The 25131-nt window shown below is 46.7% G+C and overlaps 1 protein-coding gene across 1 annotated transcript in view; it reads left to right on the top strand.

Annotated features, from left to right (window-relative positions):
* CACNA1A (calcium voltage-gated channel subunit alpha1 A) overlaps positions 1-25131 on the top strand; it is a 191293-nt gene that overhangs the window by 10857 nt on the left and 155305 nt on the right. Inside the window, 2 exon segments of the mRNA XM_038771461.1 lie at positions 21806-21911; positions 24884-25023. Of these exon segments, the coding sequence (XP_038627389.1) occupies positions 21806-21911; positions 24884-25023 (246 nt within the window).

Genomic DNA, 25131 nt, shown 5'->3' on the forward strand with positions numbered 1-25131 from the left:
ACTGTTGCAACTCATTTCAGGAATTTTTTTACATCTGTCTGGATGGATAGCTGTATAGTACCCTTTCCTATATCCCACCCCTCCACCCCCCAAGCCCTTTCTGTTTGACCCGATGCTCAGAAGCTGCCTCTTAGAAATAGCGGTTTCCTGGGCTGGAATCCTGCTCCGTTTTCTACCTTCACTTCTTTTTCTCTCGGAAGGCCGAGACATAGTGAAGCACTCGATTGTGCTCATAAAATCTGGAGCTAAAAGTTGCTAGAGCGGAGTCTGTTATTATACAACAGGATGGCAGGTATGGATATTGGCAGCACACTGAGGTCATTGTGTTGGATAAGCAGAGGTGGATTTGGATGACATTATTGGTATTTTAATTGCTGTAGAGAGGAAGTTTGTGAGTGTGGGTGAATGTAGATTTTTTTTTTTGCAGACATGGTGATAATTGCAAAGTAGGAGGGGAAAAAAGTAATCCTGTCTTTACACTTCAGTACATATCTAAGAGTGTGTGTACACAGAAAGACTTCTAACATGTGCAGGCAAATTCAGAGGTAAGGGTGGTATGGATAGCAATGATGGCCAAGAGGTAAAGTCACAGTGGTATCTGCTGCTGTTGGGCAAGAGAGTGTGGATGGTTCAACACAAACCCTCTCCATTCCTGCCCAAACCTTGCTGGTGTCAGATCCTACTCCCCCCGCCCCACACTCACCCCCAGCCTTAGCCACCAGCATCTAATTCTTACCCAAATGACAAGGGGCCCAAAAAGGTGCCCGACTGGATTTTCACGGGCAAAATGTGCAAGTACGCCAGAGATTCTTTCAATCAATCAATCAATCAATCGTATTTATTGAGCGCTTACTATGCGCAGAGCACTGTACTAAGCGCTTAGCACTGTACTTTCAGCAACATTCATCCTCGTGGATACAGCATCATCTTTGAACCGCAGGACATCTCTACTACTCGGGGTAGGTTAAGTGATATTTCCTCTGAGTAGCCTGCTAGCGTTTACCCTCCAGAGTTCCTTCCTCCCCTTTGAGCCCCTATCCGCCTGCACTTGTGGCTGGCAATAGGTAGCATTGGCGATGATTGTGGTAGGGAATGTGCTTGTGTGGGTATGACTGCAATGCCCCTTGGTAATCAGGGTGTAATCAGAAGCAGTGGGTGTCTAAAGTTATCCATGACTCCCACTGAACTGATTATAGTGGAAGAGAATGAGTACAGAGATGCTTGTGGAAAAATTAAACAGGACTCATGCAGCATTAACAGTGAAGTTCAGCATGAGAAATGCTCCAGTTCTTCTCCCCCCGTCCCGTCCCCCGCCCCCCCCCAATTCAGGCCTTCTCTGTCAGGATATCTGGGCCAGTGCTTGTGAGGAAACTTCCTTTGCGTTGGAATTCAATAACTTGGCCTTATAAAATTTGGCCTTTTAAGATTCAGCGACAGAAGCAGCACTTGTCTGGACATCAGTTTGATTCTTTTTTTTTTTTTCTGTGTTCTTTTTTTTTTCCTGAAATGTGTACAAAGAACATTGTCTTGGATTGTTTTCTAGTTTCGTGTTGTAGGCATGGAAGATTTCGTCCTTTTGAAGCCTTTGTCGTCTTGTCCTTAATCACTTCCCAAACTCAGCTTTGACTTCCTGTTTACTTGTTTTGATGTGAATATATCTATAATTCTATTTATTTATATTGATGCAGGGATTGTCTTTGCTGAATTGTATTTCCAAGTGCTTAGTATAGTGCTCTGCACACGGTAGTACACTCAATAGTGCTCAATAAATACAACTGAATGAATGAATGAATTTCCAAAATGAAGAAAAGCAATGAGTTCCGATAAGTGGTTTGGGACTTCTAAATGAAAGCAAATAGCAACCCCAAACTTGAGATGTGGGGAGTTGCATTCAGGTTGGAGTTGTGTAGAAGGAATTCTTTGGTGGAGTGCTGCTGTTGCTATGTTCTCTGACAGGTTTTAAACCCAGGAAATTTTTTTGTTTTTTTTTTTTGTTTTTTTGTTTTTTTCTTGGGTGGGGATTGTTTAATGGTATTTTCAAAGCACTTACTATGTGTCAAACGCTGGAGTAGATACAAGATAATCAAGTTGAACACAGTCCCTGTCCCACATAGGGTTTATAGTCCAAGTCACTGAGAATAGGATTTTGAATAGGAATAGGCCCTCCTCCAGGAGGCCTTCCCAGACTGAGCCCCCTCCTTCCTCTCCCCCTGCTCCCCCCCTCCATCCCCCCCGCCTTACCTCCTTCCCCTCCCCACAGCACCTGTATATATGTTTGTATGTATTTTTTACTCTATTTTATTTGTACATATTTATTCTATTTATTTTATTTTGTTAATATGTTTTGTTCTCTGTCTTCCCCCTCTAGACTGTGAGCCCACTGTTGGGTAGGGACCGTCTCTGTATGTTGCCAACTTGTACTTCCCAAGTGCTTAGTACAGTGCTCTGCACACAGTAAGCGCTCAATAAATACGATTGAATGAATGACACAAAGAAGGAGCCAGGAGAAGAGATGAGGACTGGGTATTTATTCTATTAATGTGTTGCCCCCTCTAGACTGTAAGCTTGTTGTGGTTAGGAAACATGTCTATCATCTGTGTTCATGTTGTATTCTTCCAAGCGCTTAGTACAGTGCTCTGCCCACAGTAAGTGCTCCATCACTGTGATTGGGTGAAGAATGTGCGATGCCTTGTATGTGATAAGGTGGTAACAGACTTTTTGGCTGGTGCTCAGACCTAGAGCTCTTTGCACTGGGGAAGAGAATTGTACTGATCTAAGGAGTTTGGGAAGAAGTAAATTTAGGATGAAGTTTGGGTTGCTGTTATGGGTGCAGCACAACAGCAGGACATTTGGAGAGCCTAAGTTTTAGGGTTTCATCCCCTCTGCTCTGGATGCATTCATTTCCATGAGCCAGAGGTGGAAGAACCAGAATGTGCATGTTTAGGATGAATGTCCTTTAATCACCCAGGTCATGGAGGTGGAAGGCAGAGCCTCTAAAATGGGTGGGTTTCATGGGTCCTGCCCCCCTCGGGGGAGTGGAGGAGGGAGTGTCTCTGCACCCATCAAAGAGCCTGAAGCAGCCTTTAGGGCCCCTCCTCCAGACTTTTGAAAAGATTCCTTCCTTTCGCTCCATTGCATTATAGCTTTCCTCAGCTACAGAAGCAGCATGGCGTAGTGGACAGAGCACAGGCCTGGGAGTCAGAAGGTTATGGGTTCTAATCCCAGCTCTACCACCTGTCTGCCAGGTGACCTTGGGCACGTCAGTTCACTTCTGGGCCTCAGTCACCTCATCTGGAAAATGGGGATTGATACAGGGACTGTGTCCAACCTGACTATCTTGGATCTACCCCAGTTCTTAGAACAGTGCTTGGCACATAGTAAGTGCTTAACAACAACCAGAAGTATTTATTTATTATTACAGCCACTGTTCTAGGCTAAATATAGTCCATACAGGGTCAGGGACTAGAGACAAGGATATGTGTGTAAGCTCCGGGGAATTGAAAGCTGTGATTTTTTGGCCTGAGCTTCCACTACCTCAGGACTTCCAATCAGTGTGCACACAGATTAATGTAATTTTTTCATGGCTTTTGTTAAGCGCTTACTGTGTGTCAAGAATTATTCTAAGTGCTGGGGTAGGTACAAGTTAGTCATGCATTTAATGTGCAGTTACTGTGCACAGAGCACAGTACTAAGTGCTTGGGAGAGTCTTGTCTTATGCGGGCTAGTTATTTCCAACCCGTAGCGACACCACAGACACATCTCTCCCAGAACACCCCGCTCTCCATCTGCAATCATATTGGTAGTGGATCCAGAGAGTTTTCTTGGTAAAAATCCTGAAATGGTTTACTGTTGCCTCCTTCTGTGCAGTAAACTTGAGTCTCTGCCCTCGACTCTCTCCCAAGCAGCTGCCGCCCAGCATGGGTGAGTTTTGACTTGTTGCAGTTTGCCTTTCACTCGCTAGCCACTGCCCGAGTTGGGAATGGAATGGGTAGACCTCTGCTTGACTCTCCCTCCCATTGCTGAGACTGATAGACTTATTTATTTAAATAGACATATTTATTACTCTGTTTATTTATTTATTTATTTATTTTACTTGTACATTTCTATCCTACTTATTTTATTTTGTTGGTATGTTTGGTTCTGTTCTCTGTCTCCCCCTTTTAGACTGTGAGCCCACTATCGGGTAGGGACTGTCTCTATGTGATGCCAATTTGTACTTCCCAAGCGCTTAGTACAGTGCTCTGCACATAGTAAGCGCTCAATAAATACGATTGATTGATTGATTGATTGATAGACTACTGGAAACTCCAAGTGTGACCCTGAGAGGGGGCTTGGGAGAGTAATAATAATAGTATTTGTTAAAGCCAAGCACTATACTGAACGCTGAGGTGGTTACAAGCAAATCGGGTTGGACACAATCCCTGTCCCTTGTGGGGCTCATGATATCGATCCCCATTTTACAGATGAGGTAACTGAGGCACAGTGAAGTGACTTGCCCAAGGTCAAGTCAGTGCAACAGCTTTGGTAGATATGTTCTCTGCCCAAACAGAGCATACAGTCTAGAGAGAGACCTTCTGGCCCTGCCCATAGGTAATCAAAGACCAAATGAGGGAGCCTTCCTCCTGGACTTCACCTCCCTTTTTTATTGGTGCTTAAGTACCTACTGTGCACCTTCTGTGTGTCAAACCCTGTTCTAAGCTCTGGGGTAGCTACAAGTTAGAAGGTACACCGGCTCTGCCATTGTCTGCTGTGTGACCTTGTGCAAGTCACTTCACTGCTCTGTGCCTCAGTTACTTCATCTGTAAAATGAGGATTGAGACCGTGAGCCCTATGTGGGACAGAGACTGTGTCCAACCTGATTTGCTTGTATCCACCCCAGTGCTTAGTACAGTGTCTGGCACATAAGTGCTTAACAAAAACCACAATTATAATTATTATTCTGCACTCCTACACCATCCTTCCTCTTTAAACTGCTACTGTCACCTTTCAGTGTTGTCTGGGAAGGTCTAGTAAGTTGTCCTTAGAAGGAGCCCTTCTTTTGTCATCCTTCATCCTCACAGGGAAGTGAAAGTGCAGGAGGAACTGCGTGGAAAGTTTCTTCCTCGCACAATTCCTTATCGAATCCCTTCCATTTAGTTTCAGCCAACCAGGTTCCGAACACGCTGGCTCATCATTGGGTTCCCACAGCCTTGAGCCTTGACAGTGAAAGATGTCATTGTTTTTATGGTAGAGTCCCCTTGAGGGTGAAATAAAATGCCATAGAGCTGTCATCCTGAAATTTTTCAGCCTGCCGACCACTTTGGCAGGGCAGATGACTTCACGCAACTCCTCTGAGGTGGGGATTTTCCACTCTGGCTTTCCTCACCTCCAGTGGGTTAAGAACCCTCCACTCCCAGTTAGGATTGGATCCAGCTCTCCACTGCTTCCTACCATGCTGCCTTTAAATTGGAAGCATGCAGTAGGAGCTCCATGCTAATGATTGCTGGAAGCTCTGTGCTGTCCAGGAGCTCTTGGGAATGGAGGTGTCATTCTACCTTCCCACTGGGTGAAGAAAGCTACTGCCATCCAAGTGCGTCATCCCCCCCCCCCCCCCCCCCCTTAATCTCCAGGAGGTGGTAATCTGTGGAGAGCAAGAGTAGCAGAATCACTTTTGGTCCATCATAGTAGTAATGGTTTGAAGTGTTTACTGTATGCAGAGCACTGTACTAAATGCTGGGGGAGAAGCCACAGGAGGGAATTAGACGTGGTCACTGTCCTTTGCGGAGGCTCACAATCTTCCTGGGGTTTGGTGGAGTTCTCGGGCTGCGGGGGCTTTTCTCTTTCCTGCTGGAGTGGAAGAAGGCAGGATGGGCTTGAGAACTCTTTCATAGAGGATCTTTAGCTCTTAAAATGGAGGTGTACTGAGGAAGGCAAGCCTAATTAAGATGACTGTTAAACACTTTCCAAACTGCAGAGCTAAATAAACTTCAAATTTAGAATCCATTTAGTTTCCCTAGGTCTCCTCACTTCCTCCCTTCCATCAATCCGACTCTTTGAGTCTCCTTCATTCCTCCAGCCCAATCAGTGGTATTTATTGAGTGCTCACTGTGCACAGAACACTCTACTGAGTGCTTCGGAAAGTACATTACAGCAGACTTGGTAGATGCAGTCCCTTGCAAAAAGTAAGAAAACCCAATAGAGAGGAATCAAGTCTCTTGAGGAAGCCCAAGTGGAGTTGTTTCTCTTCCTCTTTTCTGTTAAAAGAAGCAGCGTGGTTTAGTAGAGCCCGAGTCTGGGAGTCGGAAGGACCTGGGTTCTAAATCCGTCTCTGCCACATGTCTTCTGTGTGACCTTGGGCAAGTCACTTCACTTCTCTGGGCCTATCACCTCATCTGTAAAATGGGGATTTAGAGTGTGAGCTCAGTATGGGACAGGGACTGTATCCAACCTGATTAACTCGGATCTACCCCAGTGCTTAGAACAGTGGTTGGCACATAGCAAGCGTTTAACAAGTACCATTATTATTATTATTTAAAAGATCTCAGAGCCAATAACTCTTCCTTAGCTACCACTCGATGACTCGAGGTGACTTTCTTCCTCTGATTTGCCGCACCAGACTTTAAATGTCTGCAAATGAGCAGATTTTTCCAGGATCAGGACACACCATTTCTAGAGGTCTTAATGGCGTGCTGTGGGTTAGCAAGAGGGAAGGAAGCCAGCTTTCCTTTTATTTGCTCCCCAATATCAACCAATCAGTGATATTTATTAAATGCTCTTACTGTATGGAGAGCACTGTATGAGGAGTGTATTACAACAGAGTTGGTGGATACATTCCCCGACCACAGTGAGCTTACAGTCTAGAGGATATGAAAGTTATTCATGTAATAATAATAATAATAGTGGTATTTGTTAAGCACTTACTGTGTGCCAGGCACTGTACAAAGCGCTGGGGTGGATACAAGCGAATTGGGTTGGACACAGCCCCTGTCCCACGTGGGGATCACAGTCCTAGTCCCCATTTTCCAGATGGGGTAACTGAGGCACAGAGAAGTGAACTGACTGCCCAAGGTCACACAGCAGACGAGTGGCAGAGTGGGATTAGAACCCATGACCTTCTGACTCCCAGGCCTGGGCTCTATCCACTCCGCCATGCTTCTTCTCAGATGATCATCCCGTGTCACTGGAGTCTGGCTGGAAGCTTCGTCTTTGATCGCCTCTTGTTTCCTTCCATCTCCTGCCCCTTCGGAGACTAATGCCTCGATGCCCGTCGCTGTAACTTTTTCCCGCCGAACCCTTCTCCTAAGATCTCTGGGCTTTGGAAGTGCCAGAGTTGGTTGTAGGCTGGTTAATCCCAGTGGCCTGTTCCATGTTACGCTCTCTGGGGGCCCGCTGTAAATGAGAGGCCTTCATCTCAGCTGGGTTTCTCCTCGTTAAATATTTAATAAATAAGAAGTACAGCCTGTGATGCTGGGAATTGTTTGATAGTAAAATTAATGAGAGGGAGAGAGTTGTAGGCACCACACATGGCTGGTTCAGAGCAAGTCAGGTTTCATTCTTGTGGGTCCTGTTGATGAGCTGTGTCGTTCACTTTCTCTCCCTCCTTCTCTCCCTCTCTCCCTTTTCCCAGTTCCTCCTCCTCTCACTCTCCCTCCCATTTGCCCATTTCTGTCTCTGCTCTTTCCCAACCCCTCTTTCCTCTTCACTTGCCACCTCATCCCTTCCTTGCTTTTCTTTCTGCCTCAGTTACTGCCTTTTCCTTTCTCTGCTCAAGTTGCTCCCTCAGGATCGATGTCTCACTCAATATCACTCGTCTCCCTCTCCATCACCCTCCTTTTGCTTTATCTGTATTCTTTCCCTTTTTCCCCATGTCCCTTCCTCTTTCTTCCTTGCCCTCGCTTCTGCCACCTCTAACCTACCCGTCTTTACTATTCTTGTGAGCCTGGCAGTTTTTAGATGCTGGCTGGAATTGCCACATAGGGCCATTCACAACCCACCCAAGAGTGCCACCGATCAGGCCCTGGCCTTTCTGGTGCGGTTCAGTCAGGACACTTCAAGTCTGGAGGAGGATATTAAGGCCTTTTTGAGCATTCGTTCTTGATCCTGGTCTCCCCCAAGAGTCTTACTTTGCCCTTCTTCAGAGCCCCTCTGACAGTACTGTGGGCAGTAGAGCCAAAGACTGCTTTAGTAGGCAGTTGCCGGCTTGGCCAGCTTGTAGATGTCAAGGGGGCAGTGGACTTGAGAGAATGGCTTTCCAGCCAGCCGATGCCGTCTTTCCTCTCCAGTCTGACTGACGAAGGCTAGGCCTTAGAAGGAGCAGTTGAAGGGAAAACTGGAAAGCGGGAGGCAGAAAGTAATTTTAGTGAGCTGGTTAGGGGCTCTGTCCCTTTCCAGAGGGCTTGCTTGACTCCTGTGAGGGAGAGCCATCACTTGGGAGGAGAAACAAGGCAGTAGAGAAGCAGCATGGCTTAGTGGATAGAGGAAGGACCCGAGTTCTGATCCTGGCTCCGTCATTTATCTGCTGTGTGACCTGGGTGAGTCACTTCACTTCTCTGGGCCTCAGTTTCCTCATCTATAAAATGGGGATTGAGACTGAGCCCCACCTGGGACAGAAGCTGCGTCTAACCCGATTTGCTTGTGTCCACCACAGCGCTTAGTACAGTGCCTGGCACACAGTAAACACTCAACGAATACCGCAATTATCACCATTATCGTTAGTACAACTGGCTCTTTTGGCACTCTTGGGGAACGGAGGTTTAGTCCTTGAACTGGATTACCTGGTTCCTAACCCAGAGGTCAAGAGGGCCCATGGCCCTCTTGAAAATGGGAACAGGAGCGCTTTTCGCCCCATCTCTCTCCCTTGCTCTGTAAATGGCGTAGGGTGGTGTGCGTGGGGAGATTGCGCTCCCAATCCTCCTCAAGGAGCCGAGCCTGGCTGCAGGGTGGCTGGCATCGTGCAACGTCCGTGCTTTGATCATCTGTACCCCATGTGCTGAAGAAAGGCTGGCGGGGGAGGAGGAAGAGAGCTTTATTCGGGGATGGAGTCAGGCATCTCTGTACCAGAAAAAAAGCAATTGAATTTGCCCTGATGATAGAAAACGGCAAAGACAGGGGAAGCGTGTGGGGGCGGTGGGGTGGGGGAATCAAACAGCAACTGCTGCAGGTAGCAATCCCCTGCACCTTTCGCACGCCACCTTTCTACCCTCTCTCCCCAGCTTAAAGGGCCTCAATGGAATTCAAATGCAAAACCTCGGCTCTGGGTAATTCATTCAATCGTATTTATTGAGCGCTTACTGTGTTCAGAGAACTGTACTAAGCGCTTGGGAAGTACAAGTTGGCAACATATAGAGATGGTCCCTACCCAACAGCGGGCTCACATTGAACACTGCCCTCATTCGCTTCATTATGCTCTTCTAGCGCCCCGGCAATGATAACACTACTGCCTCTTTGCTACTTCATCTTTCTGGGTTTTGCTCAGAATTGCCTCTCATCGACATAGACCAGAATGGTTCCATCATATCTATTCCCTCCCCCATCCCGCGCCTTCCTCCTCTTGTGCTCTCTCTCTCACTCTCCCCTCCCACCCCCCCACCCTTTTCCCTTCCCTTTCCCTCACTCCCCCATTCAGGCTCGCAGTATGGTTCTCCCATGCCCTTCCTATTTCCCCCATTCCAGGATTGCAGGGCAGTGATGAGGAGAGATGGGATCAGCTTGAATTTTCCAAGCCTTTTTTTTTTCTATTTGCTGTCAAACACATTTGACTGAACAGATGCTCCTTTTTTTGATAAGCACTTACTCTTTGTACCCTTTTCCCCCTCTTCCTGCCCCGTCATTTTGGTCTCACTCCTTCCTTGCAGTCCATTTTTCTCTCTCTCCCTCCCCCGTTTCTCTTCCTCTTTGGTAAAAGCCCTTCAGTGAAGCAGTGGGAGGACTGCAGAGAAGCTTGTGACACTCACAACACCAAAATTCAGGCTCCTCTGCTAAAGGAGGTGTTGGGAAGTGGGAGCTGAGTTGCAGTGGGGAAGAAACGTTTAATGTTTCAGACCTCCCTGACCTCACTGATTCCATGAAGCACAGAAACATATCAAGGGAAAACTCAGATTTAATTGTTGCCCTGACTTTGAGCCAGCTGCCTGTTTTCAGGACCTTTCAGCACATCATGTTTATATCCATTTTCCTGTCCCCTCATCAGTACCATAGTTAGAATTGTTCTATCTTGTCCGTTACAAGAGGAGCTTTGAGGCCAGAGTTATGCATGTTTGGAAAGTCTCGTACAGCTGACAGAGGAAAATACTGGAGAAGGGTAATCCCAGGGATTTTGTTTTAATTAAGACAAGCTTATTTTCCACACAAGTTGAAAGAGAGCTTGCAGGGAGCTGGCTAGGGGCTGAATCTTATACTGTGAACTGACAGGCTTTGAATTTTGGTGCTGTCTCCCACTTCAGTCAATAATATTTACTCAACGTTTACTCCATGCAGAGCAGTGTACTAAGCACTTGGAAGAGTACAGTAGAGTTAGTAGACATGATCCCCGCCCTCAAAGAGAACCTCCCAGCCTGGCCAGGGGAGCTAGACACTAAAATGAATTATAGGTAAGGAGAAGCAGCAGAGTATAAAGATATGTACATAAGCGCAGTGGAGTGGGTAGAGGGAAGTACATAAGGGCTTAGGTGTAACGGAAGTTTTGAAGTGGGAGTAGGGAAGGAAATCAATTTGGAGAACCTGGGGCTTAATCAGGGAAGGCTCCTGGAGGAGATGTGCTTTCAGAAGGGTTTTGAAGATGAGGAAGAACAGTGGTCTGCCGGACGTGAAGGATGAGGGAGTTTCAGGTGGAAGGGAGGGTGTGAGCAAGAGGTTGGGGGTGAGAGATGAGAATTGGGCACCGTGAGCAGTTGGTTGGCTTGAGAGGAGTGTAGCATGGCAGTTGGGTTGTAGTGGGAGAAGAGAGTGGATGAGTATGAGGGGGAGAGCTGATTGAGTGCCTTAAAGTAGACAGTGAGACATTTCTATTTGACGCGGAGGTAGATGGCAACCATTCGATGTTCTCGGTTTCGGGAGATGTGCACAAAACAATACTTGTGAAAAACGATCTGGGCAGCAACTGAATGAAGTGTGGGCCGTGGGTCCGCTGAGGGTCCTGGAAGACAAGCTTTTCCCCAGACTTGCTTCCCCCCAGTGGATCGAGACCCTTTCCAATAGCAGTAAGGCCATGATCAGGTGCTTGCCCTGTCACTAGATGAATCCAGTAAAATCTAAGAGCACTAGTCTTCAATTCGGGATACCAGCTTCCTGGGGCTTCCTCTCTGAATGCTGTCTTGTCTGGCCTTCAGTTTTCGCCCTCTGTCAAAGATGAATCCCCACCACCACTCTGTTTAACTAAGAGGTCAGGAGGAGAATGCACCCTGATAGACTCTTGGGGGACAAGGGACCTGGTGCAGAGAACATTAGCGATAATGATCATTAACAATGGTGCTGAATGACAGGAAAGAAAGAAGTATGTGGGGTAAGACAGGAGGTAATTGGGAGTTGGTGATGGTCTCTAGCTTCTGTCCATGAGATTTTTGGAATAGCCCAGGGACCCTTAGTCTAACTGGCTTTCTCAGGCAGGGAAGTGGAGGGGGTCAGAAAGCACAAGACAGCAGGATCTGATTGGTGAGAAACCAAGTGGCTGGCTAGCATTCCCTTCTGGAATGATATCTCAATGAGACCAAAAATTTCCCAAAGCTTATCAGGAAAGTTTTCAGGGTAGGAATGGTACAAGATGCTATCTGGGAGATTCTGCCAAACCAGTCTCTGGCATAGTCTTATTTATTTTTTTTTTTTTGTTATTGTTGCTGTTAGTCCAAAGAATGCATTTAGTTCTCCGAAATGCCTCTCCCCAAGGGAGGAGGGAGTGTAGCATAGGGTGAGATTCATTCATTTCATTCAATTGTATTTATTGAGTGCTTACTGTGTGTAGAGCACTGTACTAAGTGCTTGGGAAGCGCTTTCCCATCTAAGCTGAGATGGGAATAGGAACTTTGGGTTTCCATTCCTAGCTCTTTCTGTGAGACTTGAATGACCTTTGGGAATTCCTTTTCCAAGCTTCTATCTGTCTGGAAGATGGAGATAGCTCTCTTCCTCCCTTCAAGACCCTGCTGAGAGCTCACCACCTCCAGGAGGCCTTCCCAGACTGAGCCCCTTCCTTCCTCTCCCCCTCGTCCCCCTCTCCATCCCCCCCATCTTACCTCCTTCCCTTCCCCATAGCACCTGTATATATGTATATATGGTTGTACATATTTATTACTCTATTTTACTTGTACATATCTATCCTATTTATTTTATTTTGTTAGTATGTTTGGTTTTGTTCTCTGTCTCCCCCTTTTAGACTGTGAGCCCACTGTTGGGTAGGGACTGTCTCTGTGTGTTGCCAATTTGTACTTCCCAAGCACTTAGTACAGTGCTCTGCACATAGTAAGCGCTCAATAAATACGATTGATGATGATGGAGATAATAAGTTTTGACCTTTTTCTAATTTCTAGAAAGGGCTTGGTTTGGTTTTTTTTTGTTTTTTTTTTTAATGGTTTTTAAGTGCTTACTATGTGCCTGGTACTGTACTAAGTGATGGGGTAAATACAAGGTAACCAGGCTGGACACAGTCCTTGTCCCACATAGGGCTCACAGTCTTACTCCCCGTATTACAGATGAGGCACAGAAATGTGAAGTAACTTACCTGAAGTGTCACAGCAGACAAGCAGTGAAGCCAGGTTTAGAACCCAGGTCCTCTGATTCCCTGGCACGTCCTCTTTCCCCTAAGTCATTCTGCTTCCTTTGCACTCCTAGAGAAAAGACCTATTGTTTTTCTCTAGGGGAACCACTGTGCTTTTCATGGGAAGCGGCATGGCCTACTGGGAAAAGCCTGGGCCTTGGGAGTCAGAGGCCATGGGTTCTAATTCCGCCCTGTCACCTGCCTGCAGTGTTATCTTGGGCAAGTCATTAACTTCTTTGTGCCTCTGTTCCCTCATCTGCAAAACGGAGATTCCTGTTCTACCTTCTACTTACTCTGTTAGCCCCATGTCAGACCCCAGGGCTTAGTACAGTTCTTGGTGTATAGTAAGTACTTAACATATACTACAATTATTATTATTATTTTTTCCTCTCATTTTTTTTCTCCCGCCATCATCTTTCTGATGCTGCATTTTTTTCTTTCTTTCCCTTTCCTCCCCCTCCATCTCTAGCTCTTGCTAAATATTTCTCCAGCCCCCTCTCCTCTGCAGTTTCCCACTCTAGCACTCTCTCCCTCCTTTTCTTTTCTTCCCTTCCTGCTCCCACTTCCCTTCTCCTGCTTTATCATGCCAAATGTCAGAAAGCCCAGTTGTCGCCTTAGATCTAGAGCAGAGTGCTGATCCCTAATGCCTTTGACAGTTCATTTACTCTCTCCAAAACTCTCTCCCTCCTCTCCCCTTAAAGTCCTTTTTCTTTTTCCCACCAAGTTCTTATTTTCTCGCTAATGGGTTATGTGGGGCGGGGCACATTGTTTTTCCCAGCTGCCCATTCCCACTTGACTTCACCCCTGCACTCTTTCCACTCCTCTTCTCCCCCCCAACCCCTCCCCCCACAACATCCTGCACCCAGGTTGGATATTCAGGTCCTTTGTCACTAACCATTCCATGATAACCGCTGTTTTGTATCCCGAGCCTTCTTGGAAATCAAACCCCTCATCTATAAAGCACCAAAAAGCTCTGACTGTATTTTCAAAGCCTGAAAATGTTTTCTTTTGCTCACTCGAGCGTGTCTCGGATGCTCCCTTCTGCTCCCGTAAATCTGCCTTTTCCATTGCAGGAGACTCAGCTGGGGTCAGTGAAGACCCGAGGAGGAGATCTTGGCTAGGGACATTTTGACGTTAAGACTACTGGGTGCTGTCATATTGATTAAACTCCTGGGACCTCCGCCAGTAGCCTCGAGGATTAAATCAATAGAGTTTGCAAAAGTAAAAGCTTCTTTTAGCGATACACAATATTTTAGTTCATTTTTTTAATGATGGGGCTTCAAGGAGAGGCTGAGCTGATGACTGGGCAGATGCGGTATCAAGTCTGCATTCCTGAGACGGAAGGCCAAGAGAGCATTTTAGTGGCTCCTAGACCCCCTGGACGACCCAATTTACACCTCTCTAACCATCCAGTGCCAAGGCGAGATCTAAGGAGGAGGCTGGGGGGAGAGACTGAGAGGTAGAGGTGAGAAAAGGAGGGAAAGAAATGATTGCAGTTGAGATGTAAAAAGAATTGATGAGGTTGAGAGAGGAACCAGCAGGACAATTTGTCCCCCATTTGAGTGATACATATGTAAGAGTCAGAAATAGATTAAACTAAATATATGCAGAGAAGACTTCCCCACCCATCAGAGGCTTCTGTATGCATTCCTGCTCCTGTACATGCTGAATGGAAAATTGAGAGGGAGGGAGGGGGCAGTGAAGTCCAGGGGGGAGCACTAGGAAATTGGAGACTTGAATGTGAGGTTTGATTCTGCTATTACTTGGTCTTCCTAATGATGATCTTTCTGCCTCTCTTCTTCACCCCCCCCACCACCACTTCACTACCCTGTTTCCCTGTTTTCATTTTAACATGCGAGATATTCCAAGTTCAAACTTCTTGTACAGCATCCTGAACTCTGTAGAGGAGTGGTGTTATATAAATCTAACAAATAAATTCATAATTCAGTGTGTAGGAGGAACCTAGAGGAGAGGAGGAAAAACGGTGTCCAGGAAAGGAATGAAGCCATGGAGCTTTTTGCAAAACAGGACAGCCATTTTGAACGAGGCCCTGAATAGGAGAACGGAGGAACCTAAATGGGGATGAGAATTGTGTTTGACGGGAATCTGCATCTTCCTCCCCCCCACCCCCGCATCCCAGTGGATATATGAGCCAAGACTTGAGAAGGATAGAGGTCGATAGGAAAGGGGAGGGTGAGGAGTTCAGTAAATGAACGGAGTTGAGATAGTGGCACAAATGGACAGGGGAATAAACAGCATTGGACAGAGTCACTGTTTCAAATCTTCTGAGCCGTGACTAAAGTTTGAGGCCCAGGAAAGCAGACTTTTTTTTTTTTTTTTTGGTCCTCAGAACTGATATCATGAGAAGCTCAAAGTTCAATTTGGGTGGCATTGGAAGACACTTAAGGACACATTCCATCTGATGGTGGATTATATATCATGAGGATTTCATCTTATTTTCCTGCAGCCATGATGCAGGAAATGCACCCTCTTTCTGTACATGCCCCTCAATCCTCCTTCCTCTCTGCACTCCCTCCCAGCCCTCAACTCCACCGTCATGTACAGCTTCAGGAGGTGTTGCTACTTGCAACTGAGTTTGCTCGCACCTTCCCGGTTCTGCCATTTCCAAGTGAATGAGAAAGGAACTTGGGGGGGTTGGAGCTGAGAGGACCCCTCGTAGTGCTGCCCGCAGTGCTGAAAATGGGATCGGAGGCAGGGAGGCTGCCCTTGCTAAAGTTCTCTTAACACTGCTGTTCAAAAAGTAAAGAGCTCCCACCGAGGCTCATCTCGCTTTGACCTTTCTGCCTTATTTGTCTATTTTCACCCTGATGGTTTGGAGGCCTGACTCTTCCCCTAGTTGAAGTGGAACTCTTATTATCTTTCTTCGAGTTGGGATTAACCATCCCAGAGGCCGTCAGAGAAAGTCATTTAAGGGTATTCAAGGGTGTTTGTATATTGTGGCTCGCCAACATCTTATCCAAATCGAGGCACTTTGAAATCTCCAAATCCCCTCCCCGCTCCGGGAGTTTTCTTATAGATCTTTATGCCCTCAGAACTAACAGATTAGATCCCTTGAATCAATTAATATTATCGTGTGCTTTTGGAGTGCAAGCCACTAGATGTGTAGCGATTCATTTCTTCTGGGGGCTGCCCCACTGAGTTAGACTGGATTTGTGAAGTTTTGCTAGAGCTCCAATATGGAACTGAGAAAATGCTGCATAGACATTTGAAACCTGCTCATTTTCCCCTCCTCTTTCCACCATCATTTGTGCCTTTCCACCCACTCATTTCTTCCCCCTTGCTCTAGTTCCATATGTGCTCACCCACCCACCCACCTCCCCGCAAGAACAGATCCCTGATTGGCTCACCGCTTGATCCACTTTGTTGGCATATGCAGATCAGACTATCCCAAATCCCACTCAACTGGAAGCCCTAGGACCCTGGAGGAGAGCCACTAGTTTGATCATCTCTATATATTGCCAATTTGTACTTCCCAAGCGCTTGGTATAGTGTTCTGCACATAGTAAGCGCTCAGTAAATACGATTGAATGAATGAATGAGGCCCTCTGTGCATGAGAGACCTCAGAGGCTGTACTGTATTTTCAGAGGTGGGAGGGGGGAGAAAAAACATGGCCAAAGAGAAGGAAATTGTGCATTAAGAAGGACTGGTTTAATGCCAGTGCTTAGAACAGTGCTTGGCACATAGGAAGCACTTAAATACTATTATTATTATTATTATGTCATAAAGGAACTTGATGAAGGAGGAAAAAATGTCAGCAGAACCTTCCTTAGATGCAGTGATTTTTATTTAAGTTCCAAAGTCTGAGGGAGATGGTCTGTTGGTGGACTCTGCCCATCTATTAATAAGCTCAGTACTTGCAGTGCCACTCTTGGTTCTTATTTTCCTCTGGGCACCTTGCTCTTGCTATGGGCCTATCCATACCTGGTGATCAACTCAAGTATGGTCACGTCTATTTATAGCCAGACCTGTCTTCATGACCGTCTGTTTATCTGGGTGTCTGTGTGCCGTTTAAAAAAAACTACAGTTTTCTCCTTCTTCTGAGTCTCTCTCATCTTGTCCCCCCCCCCCCCCCTTTTTTTTTTGGACTCCTTTGGTCTCTGATCCGCTCCTGTTTGTGCTGAGGCAGGCTCTTCCGCTTCTCTCTCCTCCCGCCCTCCCCCCAGGCCAATCAATGAACAGGAAGAGCTTGCAGCTGACTCCTCTTCTCATCATCTAGCGACACAGCATTCATTGCCGTTCCTAAGTGCCTGGCCTGGCCCTGGCTCTGCTGAGGAACTGATGGCGGGACCCATCAGTTGCTTCTCTCCCCAGAGCTCCCCATGGCTCTGAACTGAGATAAGCTCCTTTGGTTCATTGTACTCTCCCAAGTGCTTAGGACGGTGCTCTGAACCCAGTAAGCATTCAATAAATATGACCGAATGAACAAATAAATATTTGTGACTATTCCCCTGTGGTTACCAAGAGCTTGGATTTTCCCTGGGGAGAGGACAGGCAGCATTATAAACCCGTTCTGCGGGGCAGCTTGGATTTCCCTCACTATCCCGTATCTCCACCTTTCCTGTTTCTTTTCTTCATGCCACCATTTCTGAGCCCCCTCCTGCCCCACGCCCAAATGTCCTTGGCATGGGATGGCGAGGAGAGGCAGTAGAAGAGGGACACTGCTACCCGAGAACGCGTTCACACGTTCTCATCCTCGCGTTACCCGTCACTTTACTTAGCACATTTGCTAGTTACTAAAGCTATTTTTGTTTCAGCGGAGACTTTTGTTTCCTTCTCAGTCCTCTCTCTCTCTCTCTCTCTCTCTCTCTCTCTCTCTCTCTCTCTCTCTCTCTCTCTCTCTCTCTCTCCCTCCCCCCTCTCTCCCCTCAGTCCTCTCTCTCTCGCTCTCTCACTCTCTCTCTCTCTGCCTCAAAGATGAGGGATTTGGAGTCCAGGATTCCTGAACCCTTCTATGTTTGGGGGGCTGGGGTGGAGCAGGGGAAGACCATATGTTCTTGTGATTAGCTGAGGAGGCTGAGAATCCGAAATCCTGGGCTCTGTGCTCAAATTTTTTTTCAGTTGACTCGGAGCAGATCTCAGTTACATCTGTAAAATGGATCTAGCATTAATTACAGGCATTCCAGAAATGTGTAGTCTGTTTGCTGTGAATTGAGGTGTTTATCAGGGGATTGATAAGAAAAGGTATCACACTCCTCCTTTTCCAAGTAATAGCTGAGGTGAATTGCCTAACCCCTCCCCAAAAGTCAAGGGTTTGAAAATCTTGTAGGACTTGTTACAGTTGACACCATCACCATGTTCCCCATCTCTCAAGCCCATAGCCTCGGCTATATCCTTGACTTCCCCACCCTTTCAACCCCCATATTCATTCAGTGACCAAATCCTATCGGTTTTTCCTCCACAACATTTCCAGAATCTTCTGTTTCCTCTCCATCCAAATGGCCACCACACTGGTCCAGTCCCTTATCTTAGCCCTACTTGACTTCCATGTCGACCTTTGTGTTGACCTCTCCCTGGCTTTAATCTCTCCCCTCTTCAGTCTGTACTTCATGCTGCTGCCTGGATCATTTGTCTAAAATATCATTTGTCCTATATTGCCCCACCCCTCAAAAGCCTCCAATCCTCACTCCTCTCCTCATCAGGCAGAAGCTGCTGACCACTTTTGCACTCATTTATGCTTAACATTTGCATATCTGCTCTGTTATACTCAGTCACTTCCTTTGACTGTTTGTAAATAATTTCATCTTGTCCCCGCGTCATTAGAGTGTAAGTGGGTAGTGGATATGTCCCTTTCTTGTTTTGTACTTCCCAAGCTCAGGAAGAGCTCACTATGTGCCAAGCACTGGGGGTAGATACAGTGCAGTCAAGTAGAGTCCCTGTCCCATGGGGGCTCACAGTTTGTCGAAAACAAGGAGAATGAGGTGGGACGCAGTAGGTGAAGGGAACAGCTGTGTGAGATGGTCTGAGTTGGCGCAGAGCCTTGAAACCAGTTGTGAGGAGCTTTGGCTTAATAACTACTTTACAACTACGGTTATGCCCTCCTTCCTTCTACCTGGATCTCCCTCCCCCCCTTTCAGATCTGGCAAACCGACCACAACTCTCCCAATCTTCAAAGCCCTTCTGGAATCGCATTTCCACCTAGAGGCCTTCCTCGGTTGATTTCTGATCTCCCCACCCTAAATCAATCAATGGTATTATCTTACTATGTGCAGAGCACTGTACTAAGCATTTGGGAGAGTACAATAGGATAGAATGAGCAGGCCTCCTAAATCCCCAACTGCCATTGCAGCACTTCTGTGCCACTTAAATCCCCTCACCCATCACAGCACCTCCATTATATATCTTTATACTCTATTATTTTCCCCTATCTGTACTCTCCGTGTCTTCCCTATTAGGTTGTAAGCTCCTTGAGGGCAGGAATCACGTCAATCGGTGGTATTTATTGAGCTCTTTGTGTCGAGCACTGTACGGAGTAATTGGGAGAGTACAACACAGTTGGAAGATGTGAGCCCTGTCTTCGTAGAACTTTCAGTGTAGTGGAGGTGACGGACATTAAAATAAATTACAGTTAAGGGAGACAACAGAATATAGCAATATGCAGGTGAAGGATTTGGGGATGGGGTGAGTAGTGCTTACAGGGTAGGACTAAGGACATTTGAGGTGGGAGGAAGGGAGAATGGCAAGATGTGGATGCAGGGGGAGATGAGGATTTAGTCAGGGAAGGCTTTCTGGAGGAGTTATGATTTTAGTAGGGCTTTTAAGATGAGGGGAGTGGTGGCCTGGCAGATATGAAGGAGAGAATTCCAGTCTACCCTCTCAGAAGGTTCAGTACAGTGCACTGTACACAGTAGGCACTCAAAGACGATTGATTGATTTGATTTGCACTTCCAGAGTTCTGCCCCTGTAATGAAAACTAGAGAACCACTGGCCATTGCTGTTATCCAGGGGATTTCAGTGGATCTTTGTGACGGTCTAATTTGGAGAGTTGTGTAATTGGCATCTAAGGGGGCAGTAGGACAGGGTGAGAGAGTAATGAAAGACTGCGTGAGAAAGAGGGGTCCGATTCAAATAACGGTATCCGCAACTGGGGCAAGAGGAGCATGGGAAAAAGCACTCAGTGATTTTTTTTTCGGCATATAAATATTTTCTCTCATTTCCACTCATTTGTCGGGTGGAAAAGAACGGGGTATTTATGAAACATAGCCCGGCTTTGTTCTCTGTACTCACAACAGAGCCAGCCCAAATCCCAGCGGATGCCGGAAGCCCGTACAATCTCAGCCTGTAGTTGATTTCCGACAATACTGTTAATGGGGCTAATCTTCTCCTCCAAAGTAAAATACTGTTAAGAAGTCTGGCTGGGGAGGACTCCTGGGTTCCAATTGTCGTTACGGCACTAAATTTCTCTCTGCGGCTGTTTTCCTTCTTAGAGAGAGGCATCCTTCCTCCTCCCAGCCCACAAATCCCCACAAAGTGGTAGTATGAAGATCATTTCATGTTTGTGAAGGTGGGGGCAGGTGTTTTCAGGGAGTATAGATCATTGTAATCGATGTAGTTTATCTGCTGGACCATAATAAACAGCAGCCTCTTTCTTCACTTTGTCCTTCTCCTTTATCCCTTCTGAGCCTCGTCTCTCATCGCTGTTTCCCGAACCCATTGGGCTGTGGGGCACCTCAGGAGGGGTTTGAGCAGCAACCAAGTAAATTAGCATTCATCAGCTAGACTGGCAGACTCGTTTCAAACATGAAATGAAGTGGACAGATTATCCCTAGGGGAACCTCCCGACCTTGCAGTCTTCTCACCGTGACACTGTAGTCCTTGTCAACACAGATTGATGCTCGTGGGTCCGCGCGGCATGGAAAGGGCTATTTTTTGTGTGTGTTTAAAGGGGGAGTGCAACGCCTGGAAGGTTGGACTGTCCTGGTGGTTTGGAGAGCCCATTTTCCCAGGTAAGGGGAGATCTGCCTCTCTCGAAGCTGGTGAAGGATAATAACCACCAGTGTTTGCATTGTGCAATTAAAAACATCGATGTCTCTCTCTCTCTCTCTCTCTGTGTGTGTGTGTGTGTGTGTGTGTGTGTGTGTGTGTGTGTGTGTGTGTGTGTGTGTATGCATATCCCCCAAAAATGTTTTGTCTCAAGTACAAATCCACCTAGGCTAATATCCCAATCCAACCACCAGGAGTCAGGACAAACTGGGATCTGTTTTCAGCTTGTCATGGGTTTGTGTACCTTTGAGGAAGTTATTTAACTTCTCCTCAATCTGTGTTTATTTTGTTGGACTGCCCCAGTGTTTTGACCCAGAGCTGTTTTAGTATAGAAGACAGAAAAGGAACTGGGGATGGAGAGAAATGCTTCCTATTTCCCTGTCTCCAGCTGATCCAGGGAAGGGCGTAGGATCTGCTCCAGATTATTCAAAGATGAGCTCTACCTCCCTAGCTCTTCCCAACTGTACCTTGTATTTCATTCACCTACCTCTGAACCATTGCTCACCTCCTTTCTGCCTGCCTGGAATATCCTCTCTTCACAGCCTTTCCCTCCTCCAAAGTGCCCCCCCCCCCAAAAAAAAACCCTCATATCCTCCAGGAGGTCCTCCTTCTTGATGAATTCCACCATCTTTCTGGTCATGCCATTCCATCAGCCACCTCAGCCCTTGTGGATTGATTTGTTTGTTCATATGTGTCTGTTATTTACATCCTCTCACTTTTAACTATGGTCTTTTGGTTGATTCAGGTCAACGTTTTCCCCTCCATCATCTTGTAAGCTTCTGGAGGGCAGGGATCACATCTTACACTTTTTTCTATGTTCCCCATTAAAGTGACCAGCAAATGCTCTTGACCCTATTACAGTGATCAGTAAATGCTCTTGAAACTGAAACAGAGAGATGGGTCTGGCATCTAGCTTCGTGGTGGAGGGATGTCGGGGGAGAGGAGAAGATCCCATTTTTAGTCTGTGACTTTAGGTGCGTGCCAGGGCTGGGAGGCCAGGTCTGGATGGTCTGGGATTGTCTGGATAAGGCGTGCATCTCGCTTCCACACCAGAGTGACTCTCCTTAACCTTTCTGCACTCCTTTTGAATACATGATTTTAGCCACCATCATAGCGAACTGCATTGTTCTTGCTCTGGAACAGCACCTGCCTGATGACGATAAGACCCCGATGTCTGAGCGACTGGTGAGTAGCTTTTGTGCTTTTTGGTAGGGGTGGTGGTGCGGAGGGATAGGCATTCCATTAGAGAAGCAGCGTGGCTCAGTGGAAAGAGCACGGGCTTTGAAGTCAGAGGTCAAGGGTTCAAATCCCTGTTCCGCCAATTGTCAGCTGTGTGACTTTGGGCAAATCACTTAACTTCTCTATGCCTCAGTTACCTCATCTGTAAAATGGGGATGAAGACTGACCACCCCCCCCCCCGTGGGACAACCTGATCACCTTGTAACCTCCCCAGTGCTTAGAACAGTGCTTTGCACATAGCAAGTGCTTAATAAATGCCATTATTATTATTATTATTATTATTATTATTATTATTATTATTATTATGGTTGGGGGTGAGGTGGAGGACCTCACCCAAGGAAAGAATGGACTCTTGAATTTCTCTGAAAATGCCTACCTTGAATTTTTATCTTGGGAGAACAGGAACAATGACCCGGTGACTCTGAGTGAAATTGAATTCATGCATGATGGCCCTTTTAGAAGGGAACCAAGCTTGTTTCTGTAACTGCTACCACCCAGGAACAAGGTGCCACAGGCTGGATCCATGCCTCACTTGAGTGTGCTTGGGCTGCTATGTGTGTTGCCTGAAGAGATGAAATTTAGTTTCAGGTTCATCAATTGAAAACCTATTAGAACCCTCTGAACTTCCCCAGGGATCTGAATGATCCTTTCCAAATGCCTGTGTCCTGTCTTGTCTTTATGCTGTTGAGTCGTCTCCGACCCATAGCGACTCCATGGACACATCTCTCCCAGAATGCCCCGCCTCCGTCTGCAATCGTTCTGGTAGTGGATCCATAGAGTTTTCTTGGTTAAAAATACGGAAGTGGTTTACCATTGCCTCCTTCCGCGCCGTCAGTTTGAGTCTCTGCCCTCGACTCTCTCCCCTACCGCTGCTGCCCGGCACAGGGCAGTTTTGACTTGTGGCAACTTGCCTTCCACTCGCTATCTACTGCCTGAGCTAGGAATGGAATGGATATGCCTCTGCTTGACTCTTCCTCCTGTAGTCGAGACTGGTAGAGTATTGGAAACTCTCCAGGTGCGACTCTGAAAGGGGAAATGCCCGTTAGACACCACCAATTTTCCCTTTCTGGAAAACCCCACCTTCCAGTGTTTGTACGTATCGATCGATCAGTGGTATTTATTGATCACTGTGTGCAGAGCACTGTATTATATTGTACTCTCCCAGGCACTTAGTACAGTGCTCTGCACACAGTAAGCACTCCATAAATTCATTCATTCAATCGTATTTATTGAGTGCTTACTGTGTGCAGAGCACTATATTAAGCGCTTGGGAAGTACAAGTCGGTATAGAGACGGTCCCCACCCAACAATGGGCTACAATTGAATGAATGAACGAAGTGCTTTCTTATGGTATTTTTTTAAGTCCTTACTATGTGCCAGGCACTGTGCTAAGCACAGGGGTAGGTACGTGTTAATCAGATTGGACACAGTCCCTGTCCCACATGGAACTCAGTCTTAATCACCATTATACAGTTGAGGTAGGTAACTGATGGACAGAGAAGTGAAGCAACTTGCCCAAGGTCACACAGCAGTCAAGCATCGGAGCCGGGATTAGAATCCAGGCCCTTCTGACTTCCAGCCTGTGCTCTGTCCACTAGGCCATGCTGCTGCTGCTGCTGCTGGTATCTGTTGATTGCTTACTATGTGTCAAGCACCGTTCTAAGGGCTGGGGTAGATAGAAGCTATTTAGGTTGGACACAGTCCCTCTACCACCTGATGCTCACAGTCTTCATTCATTCATTCAATCGTATTTATTGAGCACTTACTGTGTGCAGAGCACTGTACTAAGCGCTTGGGAGGTACAAGTTGGCAACATATAGAGACGGTCCCTACCCAACAGTGGGCTCACAGTCTAGAAGATCTCCATTTTACAGATGAGGTAACTGAGGCCCAGGGAAGTTAATGGACTTGCCCACGCTACTTGGGAAAGACCATACAACTGAGTTGGTAGACACATTCTCTGCCCACAATGAGCTTAAAGTCTAGAGGGAGAGACAGACATTAATGTAAATAATTTATATAATTTATAGATATGTATGTAAGTGCTGTGGGGCTGTGCCCAAAAGTCACATACTCCCCAAACTGCCCACTTTCAGATGCCTTCATGACTGAGTCCCTGTTGCCCTTTGTGGAAAATCAGCTCTGTTGTTTAGGACTTAATAATAACCCCTTGAATTGGTAGAGGTTTCTTTTCACAGTGATTTCAAATTAATGAACTCATTTTATTCTCCCAACATCCTTTTGAGGCAGAGATTACTAGCCCCATTTTACAGATGAAGAAGTGAAGGCGCAAAGAAGTAACTTGGGTAGAGCTCAGGCCCGACAGTCATTGGTTGTAATCCCGGCTCCACCACTCGCTGGCTGTGTGACCTTCGGCAAGTCACTTCACTGTGCCTCCGTTACCTCGTCTGTAAAATGGGGATTGAGACTGTGAGCCCCCATGGGATAGGGACTGGGTCCAACCCGATTTGCTTGTCTCCACCCCAGCGCTTAGTACAGTGCCTGGCACATAATAAGTGCTTAACAAATACTACAATTATTTTTATTATCACATCGACTACCCCAGCTTGCTCTCTCCTCAAAGTGGGTGTGACTCACCCCAGTCTTGGGATACACTCCCCTTCCTGACACTATTGGGGATGTTTTCAGCTCAGAGTAGAGCTTAAGAGATAGAAGAATGGGGGAATGGTGGAGGATGAACCCCTGTACTAACTGCAGTGGCTTGTGGGGAGGGTGGTCTCCCCTGAGGATCATGGGGCTGGGCCACCATCTCCTTTGGCTCAGTCATTAAAGTAGCCTTAGAGAATTGGTAGGCCCTCTGACTCACTGGCATTTGCCAAAGTGTGGCCCCAAGAAGACCAGAAATAAACACGGATCCCACTCAGCAACTGTGCTCATCTGTCCTCTTTGCTTCCCAGGATGACACGGAACCATACTTCATTGGAATTTTTTGTTTCGAGGCCGGAATTAAAATCATCGCCTTAGGGTTTGCTTTCCACAAGGGTTCCTACCTGAGGAATGGCTGGAACGTGATGGATTTTGTGGTGGTGCTAACAGGGTAAGTTGTTTGAATGGAGCATGATGTGTTTCCTGGGAAGGAAGAGTCGGGCTCTGTCTAGTCCAGAGTGCCAGCCTGGGAGTCAGGCTAGTGTAAAGGTGGCTTGGA

This window comes from Tachyglossus aculeatus, chromosome X2 (assembly GCF_015852505.1).
Source record: "Tachyglossus aculeatus isolate mTacAcu1 chromosome X2, mTacAcu1.pri, whole genome shotgun sequence".
Taxonomy (NCBI): Eukaryota; Metazoa; Chordata; class Mammalia; order Monotremata; family Tachyglossidae; genus Tachyglossus; species Tachyglossus aculeatus.